At 38.1% G+C, this 23,048-nt stretch overlaps 1 protein-coding gene across 1 annotated transcript in view; it reads right to left on the bottom strand.

The window, feature by feature from the left end:
• The window catches only part of ROS1 (ROS proto-oncogene 1, receptor tyrosine kinase), a 103,824-nt gene extending 84,995 nt beyond the window's left edge, over nt 1-18,829 (bottom strand). Inside the window, exons 1-5 of the mRNA XM_046674219.1 lie at nt 18,372-18,829; nt 11,847-11,891; nt 9,701-9,760; nt 7,995-8,021; nt 3,505-3,565 (exon numbers count right to left, since the gene is read on the bottom strand). Of these exons, the coding sequence (XP_046530175.1) occupies nt 3,505-3,565; nt 7,995-8,021; nt 9,701-9,760; nt 11,847-11,891; nt 18,372-18,494 (316 nt within the window). The 5' untranslated portion in view covers nt 18,495-18,829. The remainder of the gene's footprint in view (nt 1-3,504; nt 3,566-7,994; nt 8,022-9,700; nt 9,761-11,846; nt 11,892-18,371) is intronic.
• Between the last annotated feature and the right edge of the window lie 4,219 nt (nt 18,830-23,048).

Below are 23,048 nucleotides of genomic sequence, written 5' to 3'. Positions count from 1 at the left end.
CACCTCCTTGGATAAGTTAAATGCTAAGTATTTTATTCTTTTTAATGCTATTGTAAATGGAATTTTTTAAATCTCCTTTTCAGATTGTTCATCATTAGTGTATAAAAATGCAACTGATTTTCGAGTGTTGACTTCATTTCCCACCACTAGGTTGAATTTGTTTATTAGTTCTAACAAGGTTTTTTGTGATATCATTAGGGTTTTCTACATATAGGATCATATCATCTGCAAAGATAATTTTCTTACTCCTTTCAAATTTGGATGCCTTTTATAGATGCCATCAAATCTGATGCCTTTTTCTTGCTTAATTGCTCTGGCTAGGACCTCCAGTACTAAGCTGAATAGAAGTGGCAAAAGCAGGCATCCTTGCCTTGTTCCTGATCTTAGAGGATAAGCTTTCTGTTATAGAAAGAGAACCACTACTAAGATTGAGAAAACATGGTAAATTTTGTAAGGAGCTTAAAATAGTTAAACACAAATTCCCATAACTTTACTCTTTCGGTTAAAAGAAAAATTGACACAATTCGGATCATTATAGATACTGAATCTGGACTAATTAAAGGCCATACTACTAAAACACTCTGTGACCAAGAAAAAAACTAAGCCATTGTCATTTGAGGGTCTAGACCACAGAGAGGCTTAGCACAACCCTTCTCTACTAATTCTTCTATTTATGGTTCATTTTTGGCTAATTATAACTATACAAGCAAAACACAGTTCCACTGTTCCCCTCTTTTATTATGTGAGATGCTTTATGGCAGGCATTGGAAATATGCTGTTGGATACCTTGAAGAGGAGTCCAATGATGGAGTTGTCAGCAGAGTAAAGAAGAAGAAGCAGGAGGCATCAGAAAAGATGTAAGTTGAGAGCTGAGCAGAAGAGATCAGAGTTATGTAAGTACAAGTAAATGTAAATTTCATAGCTAAATGTAGATATATGTTTCAAAGCCATAGTGATGCACATGGAAAAACAGAGGTAAAATAGGTTTATTCTAAAATATCAAGACAAGAGTGAACCAAATGAGGAAGAGAAGCTAAACTGAGATACATACTACGTTCAGTGCCTAGCAGAGTGGGTAAGAAAAGGCTCTGGAATCAGATAGCTGGGTTAAAATTCAAGTTACATCCCTCATTAGCTATGTAGCCCCAAGCAAATATTTACACTTCGTACCTCATTTTTCTCATGTATAAAATGGGGATAATAATATTATTTATACCTGAGTGCACAAAAAAGCTAATACCTATAAGTTACCTAAAATTATTTAGTTACCTTAAATTACTTACCTATAAATTACTGACTCATAAATGGTCAATACATAAGAGCTATTTTTATTCAATATATTATTAGCTATTATCATTCCCCACCCTGTGGAAAAGGGACATGGAGAGTATCCAAAATAGAATAATATAGCAGACTCACAGATAAATGGACCAGGTATGAGGTGTGTTAGAGATAAACAGGGTCTCAGGTGTATGGACAAAAAGATTCATTATCCAAACTAAGGATACGGTCTGTAAGCACAAATGTCTTTATTTATGTAAGCACAAATGACTTGGTACATCTCACTTGTTAGTGGTGCATAGACATCCATCCAGAACCAATGGGAAATTTTAAATAAAGCACTGACTATACATGAATTGTAACAGAATTGTATAAAGTTGGTAGTATAATCTTAGAATATAAGAAAAGGATGTAAATCAAAGTTTCCCAAATTTTCTCAGCTCTGGCATCTTTAGTGTCTCAGTAATTTTTTCATGACTCCCTCACCAAAAGAATTACCTAACAGTTCCATTTATTATGTATTATAACAATAAGTAGCCATGCCCTAACAACTTAGTAGAAGTTTGGAAAAAAACACATAAATAAAAGATAAAATAATATATTTATTGGGACCAGCCCAACAGTGTAGTGGTTAAGTTCACACACTCCACTTTGGTGGCCCAGGGTTCGCGGGTTCAGATTCCGGGCACGGACATATGCACCACTTATCAGGCCATGCTGTGGCAGGCATCCCACATATAAAATTGAGGAAGATGGGCACAGGTGTTAGCTTAGGGCCAATCGTCCTCAGTAAAAAGAGGATTGGTGGTGGATGTTAGCTCTGGGCTAAGCTTCCTAATAAAAATAATAATGATAATATATTTATTTTATCCTTAAATAAAAATAACTGCACACTATTGGGATTTGTGTGTCTAGTGGGCACTGCACAACTTCTCCAATATTGGCTGGGGAATGGGGATGGCACCCCCATCCTCATTTTCTGTTCCGCACTGAGTTTCTCATGGTACTTGTTTTTTGCCACAGCAATCACCAAAAAACCCAGCATTGCAAAGATAAGATATCATAGAAAGGAACGTAGTGCAACCATTGAGGTGCAATCCATCCATAAACTACCTCCAGCTATTGGTTCCAGTGGTATCAAGCAGATGTCAACCACCCCTGTGTTTTCCTTGAATATTTAAAATCCCCCATGCCTACCCTCAAGGTAGATGTGATACTCTGGGCACCTCAGGCAGTTTTGAAACCAAAGAATGTACATTTTATCCACAGCTGACTCCCACTACACGAAAGGAAAAGAAATGTAATATCACTACCTCTCCATAGAAATGTCAAGGAGGGTGTTTTGTGGGACACTAAAGGGCAGAGGCAAATCAAGACGGCAAGGCAAGATCCTCCTGCCAATTTCCATCAGCCTCTGAGAGTAAGGATCAAGCCATTGAAACAAGGACTGCAACTTATGGAAGAGCCAATCGTTTCCCACTCTGGATGGAACTGTCTCTCTCTCAGTGGAAGGAGACTCTGGGGAATTCTGGAAGATAATTGCTAACATCCAGGCTATGACTAATCAAAGCATTAGTCCTTCAGAAACCACAAGAGAATTAACACACTAGGTTAAGCCACTTAGACACACCCAACTTGCTCTGAAATCAGGCAGATGGATCTGGAGACATCGGTAGCCAAGTTCCTCGCTTACTCAAACTCTAACGCTGAGAAGTATAGCTTCTGTACATTCTGCAAATTTCCCAGAGTCTTTTAGGGAGCCATACCTATAGTAAATAATCTATTGGATAACTGTTAGCTCAATAATGAAAGGTGCATTGAATAAAATATTCTTATACTTTCAGTTCATTAACACAGGGGCATTTCCTAACATCGAGTGGGCTCAGGATTCACATTTGTCTCTCATCAACATAAAAGTGAAGGCATCTACTGAATTGAAGGCAAAATTTCAAGTTCTAAACATCAGTCATGTGCTGTGTTTCTTCCATTTTGCTCTGAAAGAAGAGTCTTGCTGAATCTATATCAAAATGGCTTCCACATTTGAAATTACTGAGATAGATGAATAGATGATAGATGGATAGATAGATAGACAGGCAGATAGATCAATCATAGAGAGATATAGACGTCTAGATATTTTAAGAGGTGGCTCATTGTCCTTACATGTGCACAGGTCCCTAGAGTGGTGCAGATTAGTTTCAATAATAGTTGCGTGTGTCTGCTTACCTAGCACTTCCTCTTCGTACGCACCTTCAGCACTGCTGCAGCCGACCTCACACGATTCTCGCTGTGGAAGACAGGTAGCACGTCAGTCAGTGCAGCCTCTGTACTGCTTTTGCTGATAAGCTTCAACCGAATTTTGAAATCTGCCTGCCTGATATATAGCTATACCTGTATATCAATTATTTCAACTGTAGTACTTAACGTTCCCATTTGCTAGTACGATTAGAAGAGTACCTGTCAAACTTCTTGACCACTTCCCAATTTCCAAAATACGTTTAACAAAAACAACTTAGCATACACATACATGTTGAAAAAAAAAAGATTATTGAAACGGTGCTTACTTTTTTCCTTTTTTTACAGTTTTATTGAGAGATATTTCACATACCATAAAATTCACCCATTTAAAATACACAGTTGAGTGATTTTAAGTATTCTCACAGAATGGTGCAACCATCACTACAATCTAACTTTAGAACATTTTCACCCCAAAAAGAAATCCTATATCTGTGATGCAATCTGATATGTTCTGATGTATTCTATTCTATTCTATTCTCTTTCATTTTGTTTATTGTGACTCTTTATTCACTAAACTGATTTCATGACCCACTAATGGGTGACACCCCCTAGTCTGAAAAAACATTGAGCTCAACAGCATAGTCCTACATTTACCATCTTAGGCAAAGGTTTAGTGACCTAATAACCTAAAACTCCAGCCTAAAATGATGCCTGTTTATTTCATATATCCATGCCTTCTTTGGAAAATTTAAAACTGACTATAAACTTTATAGTAACATCATTTTAATGGATGTCTTAATACCAACATTAAATTTTAATGTCTACAAAAACTTAATGATGATTAACAGTTTCTCTCACTATTTTGATGATTAACACAAATCTCCTGTAACTCTTAATAGATGCATTAACGTTAGTTACAAAAAAAAAAAAAACTTGGAGAAAAGATACACGTTGTAAAACTACAACACAATCATGATCAACCTTCCTGCTCTCCTTCAGTTTGTAAGTATGATATCTAAGACAACATGCTATTGTTTCTCACGAGAATAGTGGAAACCATGACACAATGCATCTGCCCTCAACATCCCAGGTGGGGAAGGGCTGTGGCTGGCAGACACTAGCGTCCAATGTTTGATCTGTGCAATCGAAGGAAGTGGCGCCTGATAAGCCCAGGTTTGCTTAGTTAAGGATTAATTTAAATACCTCAGTTTGCACTCAGGATTACTTAACTTAAGGGCTTAGTATACTTTTCACATCTCCTATGCAGGTTTCAGTAAAAGACATTCACCACGTTCATTAACTGGAGAGAATAAATATACCAAGGGGCAGCAAAATTATCATGTAACGTGGGATTTTTTTTCAAGAAAGAAAACTGAGGAAGAAGAAAAGAAATGGAATAATGTTTATTTGGAAATATAGTTAGTCCTGACTATCGGGGAAATCGTGGGCTATTTTTCCTGCATTTTTTCATGGGAAAATTGATCATAAAATTCTGATCTATTCAGGAGTTTAAATATTTTTTGTGTTTACTTTTGTGAAAGTTGTATTTTTTTTTCAGCTTTATTGAGATATAGCTGACATATCGTGTAAGTTTAAGGTGTACAACACATTGATTTGATACATTTATATGCTGCACAATGATTTCCACTACAGCATTAGCTCACTCACAGCTTCGTCCCATCACACAATTACCATTTCTTTTTTGTGGTGAGAAGATTTAAGATCAACTCCTTTAGCAACACTCAAGTACATGATGCAGTATTATCAGCTATAATCACCATGCTGTGCATTAGATCCCCAGAATTTGTTAATCTTATAACTGGAAATTTGTACTCTAAGGAGTTTAAATGTTATCTCAAGTGGAGGCAAAGCCATTGATTAGGTTTTCCCTTTCTCTCCGTCTGTCTGTCTGTCTGTCTCTCTTTTCAACCTAACATTGGACTTCAAATGAAGTTATCCAGTGTTTCTCAAGGTCAAGCTGCCTGGAGAGAATCTAAAGGTAGTTGGATTTAAGGAATTCACAGAATCTGGGCCCAAAGCCCCTGGATGGGGCATTTATGCAGCATATTCCAGGCTACTGAGCTGCCATTCCCACTGCGGAAGCCAAGTTCAGTCTTCCTAGGGGCTACACCAGCCTGCTATCTCTGTTCCCATCTATATTCTCATTTTTCCCATAGGAGTAAGATCATCTTTATCATTGTTCCTCTGGCTCCACTCTCATGTTTCCCAGACTGGCACATGTATTGCCAGTGCCTTTGCTTATTCCTTAACACAAGGAGGACATACCCCAGCACCCCCCTGGGATGTCCCTAGTACAGCCTTTCCATGTGAATTGTGGCTTCATCTCCTAAAACAATCATTCATTCATTCAAAAAATATTTATGGATACCTTTTATGTGCCAAGCACTGTTTTAGGCTCTAAAGACTTGGCCATGAGCAACACAGGTAAGTTTGCTGCCTGCATGGAATTTACAATTCCTTAGAAGGCAACAGACAATCACAGAGTAACAAATTTTAAAAATAAAATACATTCAGATAACGAAAAGTGCTATGAAGAAAGTAAAACAAGTCAAAGGCATAAGACATACGTAGGCAGGAAGAAGACTGACTTCAGTTAAGTCAGGACTGAGACAAGTCCTTGGCAGGACTTAGACGAGACCTGAGCGGTGAGAGAGAGCTGGGCTTGCAAAGATGTGGCAAGGACAAAAGCCTTGAGGCAGGACTGTCCCTCGTATAGTCAAAGAAGAGGGAAAGGCTGGTGTGACCACACAGAGAACAAGGGAGAGGGGGCAAGATGAGGCAGAGGAGCCATCAGACATTGGCAGTTTGTCATTTTCTCAAACGGCAGCAAGAAGCCATAAAAAGGTTTTTAGGAACGGTATAATCTAATTTGTGTTATCAATTATCAGGGATAACCTCTGTCACTTGCTAACGTCATTTTCTAAGTTATTTTTGCTTAGCCATCACTTCTAAGACTATTTCTTCCAAGGAACATGTGCAAAAATTCCAAGCTTCCTGGGTTGAAGCCTTAATAGTTGAAGAGTTTGATTTCCTAAAGGTGTGGGCAGCTGAGTTAAAAATATCTATGTATCTATCTCTGCCTCTACAGAGCATGTATTGCTGTTCAATTCTACGTTATTTAAAGTGTAATATTTTAAAGTGTGAAATAGTAAAGTATAAATAGAAAGGAAGAGAATAATTGTACGTTACAACACTGAGAGAGAAGATTTACATTATATAAGACAACTGGGCAGTATAATGATGACAGGAAACTACCCCATTGGAAAGCCAATCCTGCGTTGCTTCAGTGCTTAAAAGACTTACACTCTGGCTTTCTAGACACAATCCTCCTAGGGACTATTTTTTGGCTAATTTTGCTTTAATCACATAAAAGCATTCTCAGGCAGTCGTTTTTTCTTTTTAATGTCAATCAGGAAAGATCTTTGTCTATTTACATATGGGGCAGCTTCTCCCCTCGGTTGTATTTCTTCTTAGCCAACCCCCACCACCATCCACTCCCAAGGAAAAATCACTCGGGTATAAAGTAAGCACAGACTATTGAGAAAATGTTTCAATTTAACTGTTTTTGTTTTTATTTTTATCCTCTATTAAAAGGAAATTTTTCCATTTTACTAATGGATGATAATTTGTACTCCTTCCCCAGGTAAGATAAAATAGTTCTGTTCTCCGGTTTCAAGGACATTTAAAACTGAGAAATAATGTAGCCTCATCATAAATACTTACTGTCAAATAACCTAAAATGAATTCTGAGGGCTGTGGAATCCAGGACAGGTATGTTTAGCTGAAGAAGATTGAATAGGAAAAGATGGAAATCCTAAGGTCTTTCTGAAGGAGAGGAGATCAGATGCCGGAGGAGGAGACTCCGGTGGGGGCCCTGGGAAGTGAAAAGAGACCTGGGCAGCCAGAGTTAGCATGAAAGTCCCTTTTATCATGGCTGGAAACAAAAACAAAGCTGTGTTTCAAATGTTGTCAAAGGAGTTTGTTGAATAAGGAGGAAGATTGCAACTAAAGTGTTTTCTTTTAATGCGTTGTATTTAATGAGAGAGCACATGCTTTGTGGGGAAGAAAATGAAATCAGCAGAGAGAAGGGTATCCTGACATGTGCCACTTTCCTCCTCCCCCCACCCTCTCCTGCCCAGGCTTCAGGAATAAGAACCTTTCCAACCAGATCAGAGTCACATATATGTACACATGTGAAGGCGCATGTGCATGGGTGTACACACACTTATATACACTTATATATACATTATTTATGTGCACATAGAGATAGGAAACAAAGCAAATATTTGTGTCAAAATGGAATTATACAGTCCTTTTTATGCCCAGAGTCATAGCACTCCCAGGAAGAATGTGTCCGTGCACTGAAAATGACTCAGGTCCCTTCACTCTTTTTTTAACGCAAGAGATAAGGGCATGGGGTTTGGTGACATCTGTTTTGTAAGTGATTGCAAGCTCACCTCACAAACAGCAGCATAGCTATCATTCTGCATAGAAAAAAAAAGGAAAGGAAAATTACTTAAAATCTTTAAAGTTGTAAATAATTTTAATGACACTTACCTATACATTTTTTCAAAGTTAATTTCTGTCCCACCAATTGACAAATAACCAATAAAACCAACAAAAGCAAGCGAGCCCAGCGCTGGGCCTCCTGCCCAGGAAAGCCGCTGTACGAACAGCTGTGAAAATTATGTTTGCCTCACTGGAAAAATGATGAAGCGCGACGTCTCCTAGAAAATCTCAGTCAACTAAGAGGTAACCCATGATGGACCAGGTGAGACAACAAAGGAGTGTTGGCAGGCACCCAGGGGAGACAGAACTTGAAATGAAAACCACCAGTAGCTCTTGCTAGGAAAGGCCAGCCGCTTCCTCTGTCCAGACTGGGCGATCCAGCATCCACTCTGCTTCCTGGACTGTTTCCAGCAACAAAAGTCCCTTCCCATTCATTCACTCAGCAAGTCTTGTCTGAGCATCTGCTATGTGCCCCTCATTGTGTTCAGTGCAAGGGACACAGTGTGAACAAGACAGAGAGCATCCTGCCCGGATGAGCTGACATGTCAGAGCAGAAGATATCAAGCACGTAACTAGACAAATGATGATTTAAACTGCAATTTGTAAAAAGTGCTACCAAGGAGAGGTAAAAGTGTTTTTAGAGTGTATGATAGTTCTAAAGCCCAGATAGCACCTGATCCATCTTTTGGTAACTTCCATTCTGTGAAGCGCACAGTTACAAACAAGAGAGTGGGCATAAGGAACTCCTGTAATAGAGATCTGCGAGGACATACTATACAAGAAAAGCTATGAGGACTATATCTATAAGGATAGGTTAATGTCCTTATTTAAATCTCAGTGCTATAATTTGTCATTAATAGAAAATGATATGACCCAAAGTTACCGCGATCCTTACTGATTTCATCTCTGACTTGAACAACCTGAACAAGCAACCAACATTTAATTTACAAAATTCTTATCCATGAGATCAGAGTAATTACCATATATCAGGCACTATCCTTAGGAGGGAGGTTCAATTATTATCCTAACTCATTGACGAGGAAAGTAAAGTGCCAAGGGGTTAAGTACTTTAATTAAGTCATACATTAACTGGCAAAGCCAGGATAAATCAAAAATGAAAAATAAAGTATTGGGGGATGCATTTCCTACATAAAGTGGGGTAAACCTGGGTGTTCGTGACCTCTGGATTAGAGAAACTTTGGACATGACCTAGGTAGGGCCCTGCTGTCCAGAGTGTGGCCTCATGTCACTTGGAAGCTTGGGACAAGTGCAGAACCCCAGGTCCTGCCCAAGACCCACTGAATCAATCTGCATTTTAACAAGATCCCCAGATAATTGAGTATTAAAATTTGAGAAGCACAGGACTAGGAAATTTAACAAATACCTAACATTCTCCTGAAAGGCTTTTACAGTTTGGAGCAACTGGGCAGCCCCGGGTTCCGTGGTTTGCATTAACCTCCCTCGGTCTCCAGTTGCATTAATAATGTTGATCTCAACTTTTTTTCCATTACTCCGTATTACTCAGGCTATCATACTTTTCCTTTTGAATCAAGCAAACTAATTGAAAGCCAATGGAAATTCAAAAAGGAATCCTCTTAGACAACTCTTCTCTTGAGGGAACCAGTATCAAAACAGAAATATAATTAATACTTACACATTTTAAAGCACAGCTTTCCTGATCTACAGAGTTCCAAAAACGACATCCTTGGATGCACTGAAAGAGACCAGAAGAGGCAATGGTGACTGAAGAAGGGTGACTTTTCTTGTCACTTGAAAGTGCAATATAGTAACAAAAAATGTTTTAGAAATAGAAATCTACAAAGGAATTTGTGGCCTCTAAAGGATCAGGACCTTTGGGCTTCTCAGCAGAGCTGTCGTGTCTACAGACAGAGCAGGGCCTGGCGTGATTCCCTGCAGGGCGGCAGGGTTGCTGAGTGGAGCTCAGCCCGGGGTGGGAGGCCCAGCCAGACCTTCAAGGAGCACACTGTCTGCTGGGTGGTTGACAGCAGGTAAAGTCTCGGACAGCCTGGCATCAAGCATATCATGGGTCCGTGGGGTGTCCTCATGAGACAAGCAAAACTCAAAGCCAGGGACTCCACCAGAAGGCAGCATATCAAAACCTAAATAAGTGGACAGTTCGAGAAATCTGCTGCCCACTAGCCAGCTTTCACTCCACAGCTGCTCTGAAACTTCTCCCAAAGCTGCCTCTGTGGCCTGCTCTTAGGCAGATCCCACCGTTTTTCCTTCCCTCACTTGTTTGTCTGTGCCCGTGATTCCACAGAGCGCGGCGACACCTGTACGCCCTCCTTCTTCCTCTCAGTTCCTTCTCCTTTGCCGTCTCTTTTTTCTTCTCCCCACCCCTTTTGTGTTTGTTTCCTATTCTCAGCTTTTTCCCTTCTGGCTCTTCAAGTTCTCCAAGAGGGAGCTCAGCCACTACCTCAGCTTCAGTCATTGTAGGTGTCAAGAACCCCAAAATCTGAACTTCAGTTGAGGCTCCTTCCTGAGCTCCAGACTCAGATTTCCAATTGCTCGTTAGACATCTCCATGTAAGTCCCTACAAGTGCCTCAAATTCAGCATGAGAAACATTAAATTCCCCATTTCTACCCTTCAATTTGCTTTTTCTCTTGTGTTTCCATTAATATGCTTCAACCTTCTGAGCTGCCCGAGCCAAGAGCCAGCATCTTCTCCTTCTCTCATCCCACTCCCCTCCCAGGGACAATCCATCACCCGGTCCTATTGACTCACTTCTTCGTTACCTGTAATCCATCTGGGTTCCTCACTCACTCACTGCCTCTACTTTTCTTCTGTGCCCACTACTACTTGCCAACAGCCTCATGAGGGACCTCTCTTGTTTCTACAGTTGGAGTGATCTTTTTAAAACAAAACCTAATTACACCCTTCTCTTACCTAAAACTGTGTGTAATTTAAACCAAATTACCAACATGATATACAGGGCTCTCCATGATCTGGTCCCACCTCACTTGCCGAACCTGTCTTCCACCTTCCCACCTTCCTAACCTCCACACACATATCCTGTTTTCCATGCAAGCTGAAATACTCTTCCTTTCCTGAACAAGTTGGGCTACCTCAAACCTTGTGTCTTGGCACAAAGGGCTCCCACTGGTGGACCCTTTCCTCTCTTAGTCCTTCTAGAAAATTCTTTCTCTTTCTAGTTTTAGTTCAAAGGCCATGAAGGCAAGTACTTTTCCCCTTGTGTATTCTCTTTGCCCCTCACACACATGGCTATTCTGGCTCTCACCTCACTGTCTGGCAGTGGTTTTAAGTATGTGTCTGTCTCTCCTACAAAGTTGAGAGTCCTTTAAAACAGAGACCCTTCTTTATTCATTCTTAAGTCTCTATTACCTGGCACAGTGCCTGCTTCATACTTATACTTTGAGTCACTAAACATTTGTTGAATAAATGGATACAGGTGCAGAAAAGTAATAAAACCTTAATGTAATTGTTAGAAGAAACATTGGAGACAGCTTAATCCAACCCTTTCAGATAACACATAATGAAACTAAGTCTCAGAAAGATTAAGTAATGTGCCCAAAGCCACACAGCTCTGTAGAATCAAAATCATGGACTTGTCGCTCTTTCAACACACTGTCCCTGACTTCCTTTTTGAATAATCTATGATTCAGACTTCTCACTAATTCCCATTGACCTTCCTCAGCAGGGACAAGTAAATGAGATTATATTTAGGAATTACCCTTACTGTAATAAAACCTGACCATTGTCCCTTTTTTTATCAATGCAAACACTGGTGAAGTTCTTAACAACAGGAGCGATTACTCACCGGTTCACTCAGATTATGTGGTGTGCCACTGTCAAGCTGCCTGCCCTGAAATAAAGAAGGAGGTAATAAGCACCAGCTATCGATCCTGTGTTCAGTCTACCTGCCACATCTTTTTATTTTAAAGCTTCCTGGAATACTGTCGCCTCCTCAGTGTTTTCTAACTGTAAAGTAAGGAGCCAAATGTTTTAAAGTCATTAGGTCAGTCTTGAAATCAGACATAATGCCAGTGCCAATTATAAGATAGAATGCCTAAGAATTCTACAGAAATGATAATGGTGGGAGTGGGGGTGTGGCCATAAAAAGTGTTTAAGGACACTGGAGAGAGCCTCACACAGCATTAAATAAACCTGTGACATTAGTCAATTAATCAAGTCGAAGGACTCCTGGATTAGAGATGAATTGTGTTCAGATTTTTCTTTTTTTAAAGCATTCTTATAAGGAATAGAGAAAAATACAAACTCAGAATTTTACATATAGTAAAATATCAGATTACTGTTTATTTCTCAATTTTCACAAATTTTAAGAATTTTTTTGTGCTGGGGGAAAGAAAAGAAACGGAAACTAAGGGAAAAAGCTCTCTAAATTGATCATCCTTTCCCTGGTCATTATTTGAGTAGAGTCCTTCACATACAGAAGGGCTTACAAAGGACGGCAATACTGGGCTTATGATAATCAGATGTGTACCCGAATAGCATCACGTGGATATGATCTAATCATCAACCTGCCTCACTGATTGACTTAGAATTATGAGCAAAGGGAAACTAAGTGAATATTTCTAGTAATCTAATTGGTACTGCTTAGAACCTCCCCTTAAAAGTTGCTGAATTTGAACCACTGAATTACAGAGGTGATTAATCTAGCAAGGGACATGCCATCTGTCCTTGGCTGACCCAGCACTACAAGCAAGATATGGTCCAGGAGAATATCCAAAGGGTTTTAAGCATCTGTTGTGAGCTTCTGAACAGTCCATGGTTTTCAGAGGGAAGAGAAAAGACGTTCATCACTAAGTTCATTGAGCATTCTCTCTCCCTTCCATGTAAGCAGCATCCATTTTGCTCTTCACTCTATCCCCAGCACCCAGCACAGTGTCTGACGGATAATAGGTGTTCAATAAATTATACTGAAGGAATAAATCCATGAATTCAAGATAGCCTACTACCTAGGAATGCCCTAGAAGTCCTGTCCCTTGGAAGCATCATCCAATGACTTAGCATTGTGGGGCTTTACTTGAGAAATAATCAGACACAGGAACCAGAGAACAAATGTTACCTTTTTTCCTCTCATTCGATGTGTGAATGAAGATTCCTCTAAACTCCATTCCCTAATCACTTATATTTAAGGATGCTTGATATGTTTCTGTTTTTAGATTAGTATTTAGAGTGTAAGAACTATATCTTTTAGATTAATTGTGCAACTACGTTTCATAGTACTTTGTCTTCATGATTTTGTCCAAAATGAAGCTTTTGATTTTCCTTTATATGATTGAACCACAATCATATACAACCAAGTGTAACATAGTGAATTTAAACTGAATTTTTTCCTATCCCTTCGGAAATCTATGTTGGCTCATAAAAGCGAAAGGGTGAGTGCTGAGTAGCTTTCGTGTTCCATTTTAAGCAATAAGTCAACAGAGATGTCTCTTGATGACCATAAAGTTACATTCTAACAGTATCGAATCCTTTTGGCAGCTCTCAAGGTTACATTTAATAGGCTGAATGAAGTGCCCATCAAGTGGTCTTGGGCAGGGTAGCCTCGGGAGTCGGATCTCCCGGGGTTCTGATGAAGCAGATTTTGTCAACACTCTCCCCTAATCTCCACTGGTTCTCCAACCTCTTCCTCCTTGGGGAGTGACTCCTAGGTTCCAGGCACTCTGCAAGGTGTTTTACACTAAATCTCATTCAACATCTCAACTGCCCTTTTAGGGAGGTATGCTTGTTAATTCCATTGTACAGCTGAGTCACAGGGAGGTTTAGTAAATTACCCAAGAGTCAGGATTTGACGGGAGTGGGAGGGGGTGGTTTGCCTCCACACCCTGAAGTCTTAACCAAAGCACAGCTGCCTCCTGTAACCGGCACCAAATCCACGTTGTTCACTCGGGACTTCAGATCCTCACTGATTTACTACAGCTCCTTCCGCTCAAAGTCTCTGCTTAAAACACACAATCCCAGTCCCGGATCTTAAATTCTCTTAACCCAACACCTACTTCTTGGCACAAGCTTCTCTATCCTGCCCACCTCAGCAGGAACTAATTTCATTCTTCACTTCCTACCCTAATAGATGAAACAGAGCAGAATGATCTGCATTTACATCCCACATAGGACAATTGCTCCTATGCGATATTTTAAAAGTTACCTATGCCGTCTAAACTTAGTATTCTCATCTGAGACATAAGTAGGATAATATTTAGTTTATAAGGTTCTGTGAGGATTCAATTAAATAATGTATTAATTACTAGAGCACAGTGCCAGGCACTTAAAAATCTATTATTAATACTATGTGCAAACTTGCTATAAACAGCCTTTTGCAGACATACCTTTAGTGAGTTATGCAATAATCTCTTCAGATAAATTTCTTGATGCGCGGGGTTAAAGGTATACTTTTCCTTTTAATTTTGTTTTTTATTAACTCATTTTTTTCTAGAAATCTGTCAGTTTACATCCTAACCAGCAGTATGTGAAAGCACTGGCTTACCCAAACTTGGCCAACTATAAATGTCTCTATGTTTGCCCGTCTGATAGAAGAAAAATTGATCTTCATTTCTACTGTGCATTCTATGGTTGCTGCGAGGTTGAATACCTATCACACGCTTTTAGCCATTTATATTTCTTCTTTTTACTTATTTTGAATACTTTTCATGTATAAAGTTTGGTAAAATTTTGTATATAATATGTCATACTTTTTTCCATTTTTTGGCTTGGTTTTTATTGTATTCTGTTTCTTGTCATATAGATTAAGTTTCTAAGCGGTCAAATTCATTGATAATTTCTTTTAGGGACCAAGGATTTTCAAATCAGGCTTCTTACGGCATTCTCACTCCAACATTATAGAAATATTCTTTCCTAATTTATTCTAATATTTTTATGGGGTGAAGTCTTGTTTTGTTTTTTGTTATTTGCTTGTTTGTACTTAAATCACACCTTTTTATTTAACACCTCCTAGAATTTATTTTAATCTGTTGGTGACGTAGGGAGTTGGGCCTTTTTAATCCTTTTTTTAAAGACAATTTTTTTAGAGCAGTTTTAGGTTTACAACAGAATTGAGATTAAGAGATTTCCTATATGCCCCCTGCCTCCACACATGCATAGCCTCCCCCATTATCAATATCACACACCAGAATAGTACATTTTTTACTAAGGATGAGTGTACATCGACACATCATAATCACCCAAAGTCCATAGTTTACCTTAGAGCTTACTCTTGGTGGTGTACATTCTATGGATTTGGATCAATGTATAATGACATCTATCCATCATTATAAGATGGTATAGAGTATTTCCACTGGTCTAACAATCCTCTATGCTCTCCCTATTCATCTTCCCCCCAAATCCCATCCCATCAACCACTGATTTTTCCATTGTCTCCATAGTTTTGCCTTTTCCAGAATGTCATGTAGTTGGAATCATACAATTTGTAGCCTTTTCAGACTGGCTTCTTCCACTCAGCAATATGCATTTAAGTTTCCTCCATGTCTTTTCATGGCTTGATTGCTCACCTCTTTTTAGCTCTGAATAATATTCCATTGTCTGGATGTGCCGCAGTTTATTTATCCATTCACCTACCAAAGGAAGGAGTTATTTTTTATTGTAAATGGATAGCCCCACTTTGATTTGAATTGTCATCTTTATCATGTTCTACACTCCCTTATATACATGGTTTTATTTTTGGACTGTGTTCTGTATCACTGGTCTGTCTATTCCTACACCAATACAAACTGTGCAATTTCTGAATATTTTATGAAATTTTGGATCATGGTTTTATTTCATTATCTTGTTATAAAGTTATATATTGATATACAAGAAAGGTACTGATGTTTGTATATATTTTCTAACAGGACAACTTTCTGAACTCTGTTGTTTCTAACAGTCCTTTATTGAATTGAACTGATCCTTCTCACAGGGCACTTCTCAATGCTAGTTCCTCAGTTCTTTGGATTTGTTACTCAAAAAAAGAGTTTTGTTGTCAAAGATATCAGAAAATTGTGATTATACAAAGCCATTAATATGCTATTGTGCCCTGTGGAGCTACCAAAAGAGCGTATGGTAAAAAGCATTTCCATAAATTATTGACCATGAATCTCTTTGATTTCTTTTTCATAAAAGATCTCACAACACTAGTGTTCTGAAGAACATTAATTATTTTTTGTTCTCTGTAGCACACGGCATATATAATTCAAAAACATTGTCAGTTATTACACTCAACGCATATGTACAGATCCATCAATTAATGTACAGTACCCATGCTCACACGTAGACCTATGATTTGTGCATTTTTGGACAACAATTCTGGCATTCCTTTGTACAAGACTCTTTGGTGTTTCTTTTTAAAAAGCAAAGATGCCTCAATATCAAAAACTACCCAGTCAATCAAAGATGACCTTCACAGTCAATGTCAAGGCTGAAAAGGATGGCACAGAAACAAAATTCATAATAAACTCAAGAACTTTACATATCCTTTTCCTTGATCCACGGCTACATCCATTGTTCATTCACCTGGCTTTTGTCCCTCCAGCCCCGTGTGGGAGGCCCAGATGGAGAACATTTATTACAGCCACCAGTCGGATTGGTAGACCGTGTCCCTTGCAGTCATCTCCACATCAGCTGTGCCTTTCTCTGTGGGTGGTGAACGGAAGGCAACTCAACAAAGAAACTGCCTGCTCCTACTGCCAACCCCTGAACTCAAGGAGCCCACACAGAAAGATAAGATGAAACTGAACTGAACTTAAAAATAAAATAAAATAAAATAAAATAAAATAAAATGGAGACTACAAGAATGGAAACAAATAGCTTCAGTTTTGATAGTAGGGAAGTCAGCAAACACATCACGGTGTTATATTCTGAATATATTAAAGATCCTGTTTCCATAAATACCTAAGGGTATAGGGAAAACTCACAATATAATGTTAAATGAAAAAGCTGGGTGCACAACTGTGTGTAAAATTATATACATATTTGAGGGAAAAACACTGAAAAAAATACAATCAAAGTTTAACAGTGGTGGAATTAAGGACTTTTCCCTTTATTCTTCTCTATCTTATAAATATTTTACAATGAATATGTGTTCTTGTTATATCAGAGAACATTTTTAAATTTTGTAATAAAGAAAACATTTAATGGTCCCATTCTTCCATTTTTAAGTTTGGATTATGACTATAAAAACCTAAAGCATACAATTCTACATTAATGGCAATGAAGACTCCAGCAAAGATTTATATAAAATACCGAACTTTTTACAGGGGAAAGGCGGGGTGGAGGGTGGGCACAAAGGGTGAAGTGGTGCACCTACAACACGACTGACAAACAATAGTGTACAACTGAAATTTCACAAGGTTGTAAACGATCATAATCTCAATAAAAAGTTAAAAAAAAACAGTGCTACTATTCCCAGTAAGCCTAAGTAGTGTTTTAAACCATAATTTAAATTGAACTAAAAGAATTTATCACAAGTAAATTTCTTTTTTAATCTGCCACAGACTTCTGTCTCCCATATGTCAGCATAATACTGAGTACTGTACTTGGTACTTTCATTATCTTAAAAAGTATGACTATAAGTAGTATCACACGTAAGCTATCATACTATTACTTTGCCTTTAGAAGAGTGTGTCTTTCCCTAGCTAGAATGTATTTGGTTTTCAAAGTTGATTCAGAGACTGTTTTAAGCACAACTAAGTCACGATAACTGAAAAGATATGAAACAATACGCATAGGAAAGATGACATCCAGAAATGAGAAGGAAAACATAAATTTCCATATGAAAAAAACTCATTACTGAAAAAATTACAAATGCACACATAGAAATAAAGGAATTTACAAACAGTTCTTGCGTTTAAAATAAAATGTTGTTCATGTGGCACCTGCCTCTGCTTCCTTGGGTCATGCAACTCCCAATACAACCATCCATCCACAATATAAATAGCACTGCTGTCTGCAACTAGCAGGCTTTGCCCTGTGGCCAAACTTATTTCATGGTTCAAGACAAATATAAATGATTTCATAATAAATGAGTTTGAATTGATATTTCTTAAAGCGTGCAAAATAGATTTCACTTAAGCCTCCTTTACCCAAACCCCATGCGCCCCCCCCAAAACTATCTATAAGCAGATAACTTAAAAAAATAAAATAGCTCTGCCCTGCTTCCATAATTATAAATGTTCCTAACTCATTTTGGAAAAAGACTCTTTTTTTAACTTGCTGCTATTTCTCATGAGAAAACTTCTCATAAAGAGAAGACAATTCAATCATTTAGAACAAGCGGAGTTCTACATGTTCTAGTTCTTGCAAAGACAAATATTAGACCAGTAAAACTTACCAGGTTCATTACACATGACTTTAGGCAGCTGTTTAAAACCGTACACTGTACCGCAGAAATCCATATGCAGCCAAGAGTCGCAAAATTGACGAGTTTCAGAATAAGCCAGTAAATGTTCTTCATCACTTCACCAATGGCGGATTTTTAGATGATCATTCTTCTAATTTCCTCCATTTTGCTGTACGAATTCTTTGGGTTTCATCTCTTCCGTTGAAAGAATGGCTGGTGGATTTTTGTTTTTGCTTTGACGTGTTAGAACATCTTTGCCTTTTAAAATGATATTTAGATCTTTTGGTTTAGACCTTTGAATCCTGGATAGCTTGTTACATTCACATGACAGCTATTTCATAACTTAGCTTCCTTTTACTCCCATAAGGAGAGGCACGCACTGACTAAAGGTTAGGTCTTAGAAGAGTGCTTCACATGGAAATTAAGCAAAGTAGAAAACGCAAATTGCATGTCAGCAAGAGTGTGACATGTGCACAGTCTGAAACCGGAACACTTCGGTGGATCATCCACCAGTTCACTCCTTTGAGCCTGGTTCAGCAATGCAGGAAATTGGGTTTTGACCATCCACACCTTAGCAAACAGGAGCACTATTATAAAAAAGACTTATCGGAAAAATAGAAGCGCCTAAACCAAACGATGCAGCAGAGAGTACAAACAGAACCTCTTGAAACCAAATACATATTTTAAAATTAAAAAGCAAACAAAGCTGAAAGTAATACTCTAAGGGTGAGTTAAAGACAAGGAAGTTTGTTAGAGTGCTTTCAGAACTTTGCTACATATTAACTAAAATACTACTGCCTTATCAGATCTATTGTGACGGCTGAAACTAACCATCATAGACCTAAGATATGTACAAGTGTAGCTGTCTGGAAAAGGAAATACTGTACAAATTTCAAATAGCCTAGCATCAAGATAAAGTTAAATTAAGCTGAAGTCTAAAACAAAGGGTTTGAAATCTGCAAAGTGCGGAAGTAAATCATTCTGAATAGCTACTTTGTAAATTGCTGAGGGTTAACTCTTTAAGGCCAGATATTTCTGTGTTAGTGTTCTTTCTTGACAATCTAAAGTATCAAATAAACTTCCTTGTCTTCTTAAATAAATTATGCTAATGTAACTTAACCTTTACTTAATGGCATAAAGGTCTCATTGTGAGAAATGAGAAATCTCATGCATGAGGTTTTGTTTTGAGCTGAACATCTTTTAGAAAACGTTGACAAAACTGGTGTACAACATAAAGATGAATGGTACTGACTCCAGAATTGACCTCCAAAAAAAAACATTCCCCACCATCCTCTCACTCTTTGTTCATTTTCTGCATTTTAAAGAATGTAGCTTAAAGAATATACAACTATCTGATTTCTTGCTCAGAGAAATATGGCCATCTTTCCACAAAATACATTTTTAAGTCATAGCATAAATTACCTTGCCTAAAGAATTTTCTCATCCCAGCAAAATTTATCTTCACTGTGCTACCAGTGCCTTTTGCCTCATTAGCATAAATAATATTGTAGTTTTTACTTCACTAACAAAATGGACCACTTAGCATTTCCTTGAAAACTTAAGTACATTCCTTTATCTCACTTGATCTAACTTTATTGATGGGATATAGAAAAGAATCATTCTTCCAATTTCAAGATTTTGTGTTTATTCTGGTTTTTGGAATTTACCCACTCATGAAAAATGGAGTGTTCAAAGATATTTGTTGCAGAATTACTTATATCAGCAAAAGATTGGAAACAGCCTAAAAGTCCAATGGTATAATACTGGATCAATCAGTTTACATATCCTCTGCATACGATTTCTCCACACGGGCTTGTTTGGCCTTCTTCATAGAACGATAGTCTCAGGCATTAAGTTGTGTTGTCTTTTATGCTTCAGCTTTAGAAATCATGCAGTTACTTTAGTTGCATTTTATTGGTTACCAAATAGTCACAAAACTGTTCGGATTCAAGGAGAGGGGAATTAGACCCCACCTCTTGATGTGGGAATGGCAAGATTCTAGAAGAACGTGGAGGATGGGAGAGGTTTTGCACCACTTTTGAAGAACAATCTGCCATTGTATAAGTAGTCATTCCTTGCATGGTTCTGAAATGCAGAAATTTCAATTACCACAGTTTGGTTAAATAATACCAGGCCCCGAACCACCTAGTTCAGATTTCACTTACCACAATATATTGACTTTGAGTAACTGTACTAAGTACAAACCTCTCTGCTATCTCTGCCATCCACCAATTAGGTCTAAGTAACAGGTGAATATTAAGATCAGAGCCAATCACGTCACTCCTTTCAAAGGCTGTCAGTGACTGGTCACTCTCCACACATCTGTGATTTGTGTCTCACACAGACAGCAAAGTGTGTAGTTGTGTTGCCTTGCTGTCTCCCAGGGGTAAATCCACATGACATTTACAAAATCACATTAGAAAAATGGATAATTGAGGGAGGGAACTGGCCAACAATGATAAAAATGCAGAAATAAATGAAAAGTGATAAAACTAGAAGTGAAATTTGAATCAAATGTAAGTGGTAGATTTGACACCAAAAGCAAAGGCAACAAAAGTATAAATAAATTAGTTGGACTACATCAAACTAAAAAGTTATCTATGGTTAATATCCGTAATATATAAAGAACTCATACAACTCAGTAGCAAAAAGACAAACAATCCAGTTAAAAAATGGGCAGAGAAACTAAACAGACATTTTTCCAACTAAGATATACAAATGGCCTACATAAACCTAGGTACTGCACATGTAGGCTATGTGGTACTAATCCTGAGGGACCGTAGTCATATACGCCGTCCATCATTGACCAAAACATCATAATGAGGAGCATGACAATGGAATATTATTCAGGCATAAAAAAATAAGGAAATTTTGCCATTTGCCATAACATGGATGGACCTTGAGAGCATTATGCTGAGTGAAACAAGTCACACAAAGAAAGACAAATAGTGTATGATCTCACTTATACACGGAATCTAAAACAAAACAACCGAAACTCACAGATACAGAGAAGATTGGTGATTGCCAGCGGCAGAGGGTCGGGGGTGGGGAATATGGCTGAAGGTAGTCAAAAGATACAAACTTAGAGTTATAAGATAAATAAGTCCTGGGGATGTAATGTACAGCACGGTGACTATAGTAAACATACTCCATTGTATATTTGAAAGTTGCAAAGAGAGTAGATCTTAACATTTCTCATCATGAGAAAAAAATTTGTAACTATGTGTGGTGATGGATGTTAACTAAATTTATTGTTAATCATTCCATAATATATACATATATCACATCATTGTGCTGTATGCCTAAAACTGATACAATGTTATATGTCAATTACATCTCAATAGGAAAAAAATGTGAATGGAGTTATAGAAGAAACAGCTGACTAGGAGAATGTTGATACTGCTACTGTTAAACAGATTCTAGATAGGCAGCAAGGGTAACTTAGTGAAGGTAAATTTATTGACATAAATGAGGAAAGTGGTTGTGATGAAAAGGAAGATGTCCCAGAGGAAGCGACACTGGCAAAAAAACTTCATAATAAAGGACCCCTTGGAGATATTTTATGACATTGAAAATGCAAAAGCTAAAATTTGGACACTCATCCAAGTTTAGAAAGGAGTAAGCAATTTGCCAAGGCATAGAAAAGACAGCCTCTCTGAATTAAATCGTAGGACGAGGAGAAGATCTCAAGGAACAATCACAATTTTTCCCGCTCCTTATTAAGGTCACTTCGCATGGTTTCAGCTTGCACAGTGGTTTTTACCATCCCTCACTACCTTGCAAACAAGGGTTGCCTGTATAGCAACCCACCATGGATGAGGCGGTCAAGTTTACAGGCAACTGCGGTGGTTTCCTCGAGGGAGAAGAAGAAGGATTTATTCTTCACTGACTACCTGTCTGTACTGTCTGAATTTTGTACTATGTGTACATATTACAGAGTCAAAAAATAAATTAAAAAATCATTTTTAGGATTTGAAAGTATAGGATTTACAAGCCTCCAAATGCATCTCAAGTTATAATAGGATACTCTAAATATATCACAAGAATTCAGACCAAACAAGTTCCTCCAAAATTCTTTTAACAAAATTTTAGGTACACATATTAAATTTTTATTCTAACAAATAAGATTGACCTCCTATAAAATCCTTTACAATAAGTCAACTTCCCCATGGGATCAATTCTGCAATTAAGAGATCACCTTCTGGAACAATGGCCTGGTTCATCGATTGAATCAGTGAGGCGGCCTGGTGAAAGGAGAAATTGTTAAAATGTTCCCATTTTCTAATCTTGCCTCATTAGAATGAGCTTTACAATTGGTTAGCAACAGAATAGATTTGACATGATCAAATATATCTTAGTCCTGAAATTCTACTTGTTGAAAAAATAAAATGTACATCCTCGAACTCAGTTGCACTCTATCAACATCATGTAACTCCAGGGAAATGAAATTTTACAGTCATCAAAAGGAGTCCCAAACAAGGACTCGTTATATTATTAGGCTGGAGAGGGACCATGTCAACATTCAAGGCCTAAGAATTTGCCGCGCAAGCAAATTCTTACTCTAGCACATACCTCTGCCATCATCTCTTGCCACTTTATCTGGCCCACTACAAAACCTGATCATGGTCTCCCACAGCATATAAGCTGAGCCTTGAAATTGGCCAAAAC

The sequence above is a fragment of the Equus quagga genome, chromosome 11 (genome assembly GCF_021613505.1).
Source record: "Equus quagga isolate Etosha38 chromosome 11, UCLA_HA_Equagga_1.0, whole genome shotgun sequence".
Classification (NCBI taxonomy): Eukaryota; Metazoa; Chordata; class Mammalia; order Perissodactyla; family Equidae; genus Equus; species Equus quagga.
Note: the sequence above shows the minus strand (reverse complement) of the source record. Positions and strands in the feature narration are given on the sequence as shown.